General features: G+C 40.0%; 1 protein-coding gene across 5 annotated transcripts in view; it reads left to right on the forward strand.

The window, feature by feature from the left end:
- AP3M2 (adaptor related protein complex 3 subunit mu 2) overlaps positions 1 to 8743 on the forward strand; it is an 88362-nt gene extending 79619 nt beyond the window's left edge. For all 5 annotated transcript variants that reach the window (XM_033949343.1, XM_033949346.1, XM_033949344.1 and 2 more), the window contains 2 exons: positions 1625 to 1769; positions 7904 to 8743. In XM_033949343.1, the coding sequence (XP_033805234.1) occupies positions 1625 to 1769; positions 7904 to 8004 (246 nt within the window). In that variant the 3' untranslated portion in view covers positions 8005 to 8743. The remainder of the gene's footprint in view (positions 1 to 1624; positions 1770 to 7903) is intronic.
- Positions 8744 to 10987: the final 2244 nt, after the last annotated feature.

Consider the following 10987-nt stretch of genomic DNA (forward strand, 5'->3'; position numbering starts at 1 on the left):
GTGATAATTTAAATGAGCATTTATTCTTACAAACACTTTTAATCTTCACTCTTCATATTTCAATATATATATATTTTATTTATTTAAAAATTTATATACCATATATTACCTATACGGTTTGCATAATAACAAATATAAAACAAAACATACATGTTTCAAATATTACAAATCATCATACTTTAAAAAGCAATCAGCAGGACAGAAGACAGTTTCAAATCATTCTAAGTATATAGTCTCAACACAAAAAAGCATTAACAAACAGTTGGGTTTTTAACATTTTCTTAAAATTCACCCTAGCAGTACAGAAACGCAAGATTCCTGGCAGTGCATTCCAAAACTTTAAGCCACACCAATCTTAATATGGGAGATTGGCAATCTACCCTCTGAACATAATCTCTTACTATTTTCTGATCTTAAACGTTCAAGACTAAGCTGGACAAGTCCCTGCTAAACTGGGACGTACGCAGGTGAGGCTGGACTCATTTAGAGCACTTTTCTTTGACCTGGGGGCCGCCGCGTGAGCGGACTGCTGGGCACGATGGACCACTGGTCTGACCCAGCAGTGGCAATTCTTATGTTCTTATGTTTTTAAAAATCTTATATATATATATATTTATACACTTCCCCCTCCCCATTCGCAGTTTTGGCAATCGCGATTTCACATATTCACGATTTTTGGGGGAGGGGGAAAAAAGAAAACACCCATAGTTTAGCCTTCCCCCCGGTGTCCCGGCCTTACCTGGTGGTCTAGCGGGCTTTCGGGGCAGGAGCGATCTTCGTTCGCTCCTGCCCCGTGTAGATCGCCAACAGGAAATGGCTGTGGGGATTTCCCGTCGTAGTCTCGAGAGACTACGGGAACTCACGGCAGCCATTTCCTATTGGCGATCTGCACGGGGCAGGAGTGTAGGAAGATTGCTCCTGCCCCGAAAGCCCGCTAGACCACCAGGTAAGGCTGGGATGCCGGGGGGAAGGCGGGAGGGAGGCGGGGGTGGGTCAGAGCCGGACCAGAAGATATTCACGATATTTCACCCTTCGCGGTCCGGCTCTGCCCCTATCCCCCGCGAATCCGAAGGGAGAAGTGTATATACATATGAAAAAGAAGTTAAGTTCTTTGACTTTTTTAATAAATATTTTGAAACATGAAGAGTGAAGATTAAAAGTGTTTGTAAGAATAAATTCTCATTTAAATTATCACAAAATATGGACCTATGAAGAGCTAAAGTGCTGAATGATTATAAATAGAGTAACCATATGGCTCCAGAAAAAGGGACAGAGATTGAGACATCTGGGTTTTATTTTCATTGAAAGCAATGGAAGTAAAACCCAGATGTCTCAATCTGTCCTCCTTTTTCTGCAGCCATATGGTAACCCTACCTATAAAGGTTTTGGCTGGAAGTATGTTCTGAGGACCCGATAAAAATATGTATTAATTTATATTTTGTATTAATTGTATATTTGTATTAATTAATACATTGGAAAAGCATTGTCTGGAGCTGATTGGGTGTTTGTTTTAACAGTTTACCTCAACTGAAAGTGTGTCCCACATTTATAGTTGCAATTATCTGGATACTAGCCCTCTAATGCTGACTTGACTATATATTTCTGCCTTTTTACAACTCTGCAGTTACTTTCATGGGACTTGGGAAAGATTAACCCCCAAAAGCTACCGAGCCTAAAAGGAACAATGAGTCTTCAGACAGGAGCTTCTAAACCCGATGAAAACCCAACCATTAACCTCCACTTCAAAATCCAGCAGTTGGCCATCTCAGGTAAACATTTGTAGGCCAGAGTCAGACTGACAATTCTTGCACAGTCTAATCCCTGACTCAGCATTTCAGAAATCTGTCCAATAATCTTTATTGTGTCTCAAAATAGAATGTATTGCATTGCAATGTACAAACTCCCATGTCCCTGATAATATTGGCAGCATCGAGAAAAACAATACGGGAAGGTTAATTAAAGTTCTGTTTCTGAACAAAACTTGTTCCATAGCAGTAGCATAGCCAGAAGACCATTTCTGGGTGAGCCCATGCATTTTCTCTCTGCCCTCCCTTCCCTGCTGTGTTAAAATTAAGACCTTGGCTGGTGGGAATGCCCAAGCCCCACCAGCTGAATATGTCTTCTGCCTGATCCCCTCATGCTGGGGAGCCAGTGAAGTGACTAGAGGAGAGGGATAATGTGAGCATGGCGACTCTCATGGAATATGAGTCGTGCAGCAGCATTTTGAATGGATTGAAGGGGAGAGAGATATTTGAGCGGAAGACCTGAGAGAAGTACGTTGCAGTAGTCTAAGCAAGGGGTGATGAACATGAATAAGGGTTTTGGTAGTGTGCTCAGAGAGGAGAAGTCAGAATTTGGTAATATTATAGAGGAGGAAGCGGCAGGTTTTAGCGGTTTGTTGAAACTGAGCGGAGAAAGGAAGGAGAGTAGTCAAAGATAACCCAAGGTTGCGAGCTGACAAATAAAATGACTGGTGTAAAGGAGCTTGTCTGTATGGGCCAAGTGATGAACATAACTGATAGTATTCTGTAAGTTACAAGTGTCACTCACAGACACATCATGACCTGCCCATGCTCCACCCACGTAGATGCTCCCTGTGGTTACACATTATACCATGTAGGTGCAAATTCGCACATAGCTACCAAATATTGGCATCCATGATACACACGTAAGTAACACATAAAACTAAGTGCCAGTGCTCTCTCTGTATCACAGTCCCTCTCGCTGGAGGAGTTGCCATACAGTGAGAGATTGGAGAAACTGGGCCTCTTCTCCCTTGAAAAGAGGAGACTGAGAGGGGACATAATCGAAACATTCAAAATACTGAAGGGAATAGACTTATCAGATAAAGACAGATTGTTCACCCTCTCCAAGGTAGGGAGAACGAGAGGGCACTCTTTAAAGTTGAAAGGGGATAGATTCCATACAAACGTAAGGAAGTTCTTCTTCACACAGAGAGTGGTAGAAAACTGGAACGCTCTTCTGGAATCTGTTATAGGGGAAAACACTCTCCAGGGATTCAAGACAAAGTTGGACAAATTCTGGCTAAACTGAAATGTATAACACTAAAAGTGAATCAAAGTATTTAAAGTATATATTAAATTATTAAAAAATAATTTATAGAGTGCTCAGTGTGAAATCTTATTCAAAACCAACAGGTTATTAGAATGAAGATGTAGTAACATTCCATCATTGCACTCACCTACCTACCAGCCCTATATAATTGATTGAATATAAGTTGCTCAAGCAGAATAATAGTAGTGAAGAAGTATAAATAAATACTTAGCTGGATATGCTTGATGACAAACTTATGTATATCTCCACTAAATGTTCTTGAGATCTGCTCATTGATGCTGGAGGTTGTACAATGGAATCTTTCTTGTATCGTTGGTTTAGTAGATAATACAAAAGAAGTGAGTCCCCAAATCCACCGTTAAAAGTTAATCCATTTCAGCATAAAGCTAAAACTCCTTGTAGTGATCACTACAAGGAGTTTTAGCTTTATGCTGAAATGGATTAACTTTTAACGGTGGATTTGGGGACTCACTTCTTTTGTATTATCTACTAAACCAACGATACAAGAAAGATTCCATTGTACAACCTCCAGCATCAATGAGCAGATCTCAAGAACATTTAGTGGAGATATACATAAGTTTGTCATCAAGCATATCCAGCTAAGTATTTATTTATACTTCTTCACTACTATTATTCTGCTTGAGCAACTTATATTCAATCAATTATATAGGGCTGGTAGGTAGGTGAGTGCAATGATGGAATGTTACTACATCTTCATTCTAATAACCTGTTGGTTTTGAATAAGATTTCACACTGAGCACTCTATAAATTATTTTTTAATAATTTAATATATACTTTAAATACTTTGATTCACTTTTAGTGTTATATTATTTATTAGGTGAATTGATTTATAAAAGATTTCTTCTCCTATTTATTTAATCTTTAAACTGAAATGTACGCAAGTGAGGCTGGTCTCATTTAGAGTACTGGTCTTTGACCAAAGGGCCGCTACGTGAGCGGATTGCTGGGCATGATGGACCACTGGTCTGACGCAGCAGCAGCAATTCTTATGTTCTTATACTTGGTAGGACACACTGAGGGCCATTTTCGATAGGATTTCTAAGTCCGACTTTGGACGTTTCCCGCAAGACGTCCAAAGTTGGAGGCAGAGAAATGGCCATTTTCAAACTGGCAACATCTCAAGATATCCAATTTTTTTTTTTTTTTTAAAGCCACCTACTTAGATGTCTTGGCCACCAGAACATCCACCCTTAAGACGTCTAAGTTTATTTGCCATTTTTGACCACCAAGTTCAAAATGTCCAAAGCCAGACTATTTGGAAGTGGGAGGGGCCAGCATTGTAATGGACTGGCCATATAGACATGCCAATAGAGCAGTGGGTGCCCTTAGAGGGCACTGCTATGAACTTCACATAAAGCGTGCCAGAAGTACATCTCCCAAAGCCCCTTCTAATATATGGTGAGTCTTCCAAAACTCACCCCAAACCTACTATACTCACCTGTCTACCACCCCAATAGCCCTTATGGCTGCAGGTGACACCTATATGACAGTATATTAGGATTTTGTTGGGCTCACACTTTCCACTATAAATGCAGAGTGGCTTATGGTAATGGGTTTTCCTTTCTATGCCTCACTAGCCCACTCACCAAGATACTGTTTCATTCAGATTTGGGGGGATGGGAGGGGGTCAGTGACCACTGGGGAGTGTGTGTGTGGGGGGGTCATAACTTAATCCCTCCAGTGGTCATCTGGTCAGTTTGGGTACCTTATTGGCACTTAGATGCTTTTAAAAGGTTTAGCTCAGAACATCTAAGTTCCATCCAGGATGTCTTGGGAAAGGTTTGATTATTACCGCAAGATGTCCAAGTCTTTTTTTTTTTAATTTCTTTATTCAGTTTTGCATATCACAACAAGTGCATCAGAAAAAGTCATATGATCTTATAAATACACATTTGATTTTCCTTCATGTAACACTTTAAGTACAACATATCATTCTTATATTCATATTCTATAATATCTGAAATATTATAAGTCTGGACCTGCCCAAAGCCTACCCAAAGCCAGCTCAGAACATGCCTCCAACATACCTCCTTTAGTTTTCGACACACAGCAGCTAGGACACCTCACAAGACATCCAGAAAGATGGTTTCAAAAATTGGCCCATGTGCATCCCGGCAATTAGGACATTCAAGTTAGAGAATGACACGGTGAGAAAATTCATCACCGTTCCCGTCCCCGCGGATAATCGTGGGAAAGCATTCCGTGCCGTTCTTTAGTATCCATCTCAAACTCAGTCCTTCTACACCAGCGTTCTTCAATGCAATGCTTGAGGGCCAGTGGTTGGGCCCATTCAGACTCTGATTTTTCCCTCTCTCCTTAAAGAATGACATGGAGATGGTTCCCCACGGTTATCCGCGGGGACGGGAACGGTGATGAATTTTCTCACCGTGTCATTCTCTAATTCAAGTGTCGATTTATGCCATTTCTTGGGCATCTTAGATTTTTGAAAATGCCTCTAAGTCTCTGTCTCTGTATCACACTCCTTCGCACTCTGTAGCTCTGTCTCTCCTCCTTAATAGTACACAGTCTCTCTCTGTGACACACTCTCTCCCATTCTAGACCACTATCTGTTCTGTATGATATTCTCCTTCCCATTCTATATTTCTGTCTCTTCTGCTCTGTATGACACTTTCTTTCTCTGTATCACATTCCCTCCAGTTTCGTGTTTCTGTCTCTCATACTCTGCATGAAGCATTCTCTCTGTATCGCACTTCCTCCTATTCTATATTGCTGTCTCTCCTGTCCGGTGGGACTCTCTCATACTCCCTTCCCTCCTATATTGCTGTTTCGCCTGCTCTCTGCATCACATTTCCTCCCATTGTATATCTCTGTCCCCTCTGCTCTAAAAACGGCATCCTGATTATAGATGGTGGTAGGTGTCCTACCGCCATCTAATGGAATTTCGATAAAGGCGTCGGTAGTCAAAGTGATTTGGAGGCTCATTTTCAAAATAGTTAGACACACAAAGTACCATAGATTTCTATGGTACTTTGTGTGTTTAAATTATTTGAAAATGAGCCCCTTAACCAGGCAAGAGAGGCTTCTGCCCAATTAAAAACCCATGTGTGGAGCTATTCACTGATATTCAGCAGCGCTTAACTGGATAGTGCTGCTAAAAATCCCCTCTAACCACCTAAGGCAAAACTGTCTGTTGCAGGTGGAATGGAAGATGAAGAAGCAGACACAGAAGTTGGTTAAGATCCGTTATTGTAGGAGATCTCATAAAAGAATGCCCGACACGGCTGTGTTTCGCCCAGTAGGGCTGCTTCAGGGACGATGTTTGTACCTCAAGGTGTATTCTTTCCACTTTCCTCAGGGAAAAAGCCCGAGGTGTAATTATACTCAGGAAGAACAAGCATGCGAACACAGGCAGAGTCTGGCTTTAAGCTCTGGCTGGGTCACATGACACACTTAACTGCATAAAGTAGGGAGGAGCCTAAGGCCCTGATTTTGCATGTGTAACACATGCAAAATATCTGTGCTATTGAAAAATAAATTTTAAAAAAGCCCAGGCAAACCGATCGTTAAAACCCCTTTTTTAAAATCTGTCAGTTATTTCAGATTGCTAAAATCCTCCCCCCCCTTTTTTTTTTTTTTTGAATAGCCAAGTGATGTTAGTGCATCAATCGCTTGGCTACTTTGCTTGGGGTTTTAGCTAATTTGCATGGCCGGAACAGAAAATGGGCGATCAAAGGGAAAAACATGCGGTGGGCCGTTTTGTGCATCAGGTCGGTAAAAGTGATCATCGCTAAAGCTGTGAAAACAGGTTTAGCGACAATTGCTGACTTTAGTGCAGCTGGTGCATAACCGGAATGGTACAGATTCTGTGATAAATAAATAAGTAAAAATTTAAATGAAACCAATGGAAACAAAGTGCTAGAGTGGCTATTCTGAAAATATTTGTGAAATACGCTCTTTAAAGTTGTCAAAACACTGGTTAATGACGTTTTCTGTGTATACTTCCCATGGTTTTGTAGGCTGCATAAAATCCAGAGGTGATCTGCAGGATGTCTGCAACTTGGTTGACTCTTATTTCCACATTTCCAAATGGACTAAGAAACATAACCCCCTTCCCCCCTTTTTTTTACTAAACCGCGATAGCGGTTATTAGCGCAGGGAGCCGCGCTGAATGCTCTGCGCTGCTCCCGATGTTCGTATGAATTCTATGAACTCCGGGAGCTGCATGAAGCATTCAGTGCAGCTCTCTGCACTAATAACTACTATCGCGGTTTAGTAAAAGGGGAGGGATAGAAACGCAGAGAAAAAAAGATTTCAAGAGCAACAACAATTTTCAGATTGCAAAGAAAACTTTTTTTTTTTTTAAAATCTTTATTCATTTTTACATCTCACAACAAGTGTACAATAATATAACAACTGATTCATATAGATCACTTGAAAATCTTTTCTATTATCATCATAAATACATAGATTTAAGTCCCTCCCCCCCCTCCCCTTCCACCAATAATATAATTCAAGTATGTTATACATATATTATATTCAAAGATACTGATAAACCTATACTATAACTATACATCCCCCCTTTTCCATTCTTATAACATACTTTTTGTGCAAAAACGGTGTCTAATCATTACAAAATGTTGTCAATGGCCCCCAAATCTTTTTAAAATTATTATAGTTTTTGTATGCCGCATGCACTGTGAGGGTACTGAGTTCACAGTGTTTGCATTACATTTACATTGCTTATATTTTTATATCGAAAGAAAGAAATAAGCACCTCTGTTTCTCTGCTCTGATCCATTCACAGTTGCCACTGACACATTCTTCCCTTTGTGCCATTGTTTTACAGGGCTGAAAGTGAACAGGCTGGATATGTATGGAGAGAAGTATAAACCTTTCAAAGGCATTAAGTACATGACCAAGGCTGGGAAATTCCAGGTCCGGACATAGATCCAGGAGAGCAGAATCGAGACCTGTCCATCCTTCCCTGTCCTATTTTGCTACTGGCGTTGTTTCTTCTCCTCCCTGCTACCCTCCCCCCCCCCCCACCAGTATTTCTTATTACCAGCTTTTCCTTTCTTCTCGTTCTGTTTTTACTTTACAGGAGGGGTTAATCCTTTCAGTTTGGCCAAGATCCAAACAATTTCTTGTCCCCCATAGGGTTGGATGTCAGAGTGTTAATCTCCCCACTCTCCCATATTATAGAGGTCTCAACCTCAGCCTGAAAGCAGGAAGACCTTTTTTCCAGCTCTTGAATCAAACCTTATCAAGAGGCATTCTTGGCATTTACGGGATAATTCTCTAAGTGCTGGGATGATGCGCGCTAATTGTAAATTCAGCAGTTGTCTGCGTTACAGCCATTATAGAATATTAGCTCAAATCCGCATTTATGCGCATTTACATGCATAACTTTAATCGTGAGCACTTAGCAAGATCAATGGCTGGCGTAAATGGTAGTTAAGCATGTAAATGCTAATACAGTATTCTATAATGCGTGTGTGTAACTGCTAGACACAATCCTGATCCACCCATGCACCCTTCAAGTTGCACACTGAAATTTGAGCTCACAACTAAGGGCAGTTATGTGCCTAAGTGCTAACTAGTGCCAATTATAGCCTATTACTCATTAAAACTGATTATTATATTACATTCCATTAGTGATTTCTATTCCGCCAAAACCTTGCAGTTCAAGGCGGATTACAAAAGAAGTTATCTGGCCATTTCCAGAGGAATTGAATAGTAGAGCAATTTGCTACAGAGAATTGGGCTGAGTCTTGTGGTGTTAGTTTGTCTTCAAGGATGTCTTGAATAGGATGGTTTTTTTTATTTCTTTTCTAAATGATTTGTAGGCTGTAGTCGTTATCAGTAAATTGGAGAGTTGGTAGTCTAGTTTGGCTGCTTGAGTGGCTAGAAGGCCATCGTACAGTTTTTTTCGTTTGACGTTTCTGATTGGGAGATGAGTGAACAGTTTGTGCGTTCTCCTGTGTCTGGTTGTGGTAGTTTGGATTAGGCGGTTGTTTAGGTAGGCTGGGCAGTCTCCTTTTATGGTTTTAAATAGTAGGCAGTAGAATTTGAATTGTACGACGGCCTTCTAGCCACTCAAGCAGCCAAACTAGACTCCCAACTCTCCAATTTACTGATAATGACTACAGACTACAAATCGTTTAGAAAAGAAATAAAAAACATCCTATTCAAGACATCCTTGAAGACAAACTAACACCATAAGACTCAGCCCAATTCTCTGTAGCAAATCGCTCTACTATTCAATTCCTCTGGAAATGGCCAGATAACTTCTTTTGTAATCCGCCTTGAACTACAAGGTATTGACGGAATAGAAATCACTAATGTAATGTAATATAATTCAACTCTTGCTTGTATTGGGAGCCAGTGTGAATCTAGGTACACCGCCGTGATGTGGTCGTGTTTCCTCAGTGAATAGATAAGTCTTATCAGCTCATTATTAAATTATGCACACAACTGACCTCATTCTATAACATGGGCATACAAATTTGGACACTAGTAATAAATTTGGATGTGCAGTTTTCTAGAATTAGGGTGTTAGGACCAGATTCTATATATGTTGCCTAAAGAAATCAGCACTTACTAGTGTAGCACTAAGCACATTTCTACAAAAGTTATGCACACTTAGTGTCACTTAAGCGCTTCTATGCATTGCTTATAGGCGCATCCTATTTATGCCAGGGTTTTCGTGGCCTAAATGTCTGCACTTAAGCTGTGCACCCATTGGCGGATAAGTCAAAAACACACCCAGAATCCACCCCCTAACCACTTACAGCTGTATGCATTGGACAAGACGCATAGCACTTACCAAGTTATGTGCCTAACTTTCAATAACCACTAATTAACACCAATTTCAAGGTGTTAATAGTCAATTATCGGCACCTGTTAATTAAGTGGTGCGTGTAAATCGGCATACAATGCACATTATATAGAATTTGGGGGTTAATGAGTAATTCTATAATGTGGAAACTAACATTTTCACACCACTTACACATGTTTAGACTATTAGCATATATACATATATGTGTGTACAAGTACTTTATACATGCATATGCAAGATATGTGCATACTGTGCAGGTAGGCATACACAAGAGTGGAGTGGGGAGGGCAAAGTTACATATGTAATTTATAGTCTACTATAAGTTACCCATGAACCTCTGAAACGTAAGTGTACAGATGCCAGCTCTATACGCTGCATTTGAGCCATCCTCTATAATTTCTATACCTCAATTCCATTCACAAAAGTATACTCATTCACCAAAACACTCAAATTCATACATAGAGTGCTATAAGGGAGTTCAGATTTCCACTCAATTCATACGATATTGGTGGTGATATTCTTCATTATTCCCTTAATAGTTTTTAGTTTTTTTCAATTTTATTTCTATTTTTTCAGGTTTTTCAATTTTACCTACTTATCATTTAATCACTTGATATATCTTAACTTATCATTTCATTATGACTTAGCTTTTATCGCTACGGGCTCCCCTTCCCGACGCGTTTTGCCTATCTTTAGGTCGGGGGAAACTAGTAAAAAACAAAATAGAAATAGATTAATTATAATTCCTAAAATACAGTTCAATATATTAAATAAGTTTATTTAAGGTTTATCATTTAATTACCATTCCTAAAATACTATTAAATATATCCAGAATTTCTATTGTAACTTGCCTTTACGTGAAGTGCAACTTTTCCATCAATATCAGCCGCTGGCGATCCAAAGATGGCTGCGGCGTTCTCAAAGAGTGTTTAAATAGATCCCCCTCCCATGACATCTTCACGGTGCCATAGCACATAGGAATCAGTATAAACATACATAGAAAATTTAAAGGGAAACTAAACCACTATCAGCAATCCACCTGCGCCATCCAGTCTGACCTTGATAAAGATAGGCGAAACGCATCGGGAAGGG

The sequence above is a fragment of the Geotrypetes seraphini genome, chromosome 6 (genome assembly GCF_902459505.1).
Source record: "Geotrypetes seraphini chromosome 6, aGeoSer1.1, whole genome shotgun sequence".
Lineage (NCBI taxonomy): Eukaryota > Metazoa > Chordata > Amphibia > Gymnophiona > Dermophiidae > Geotrypetes > Geotrypetes seraphini.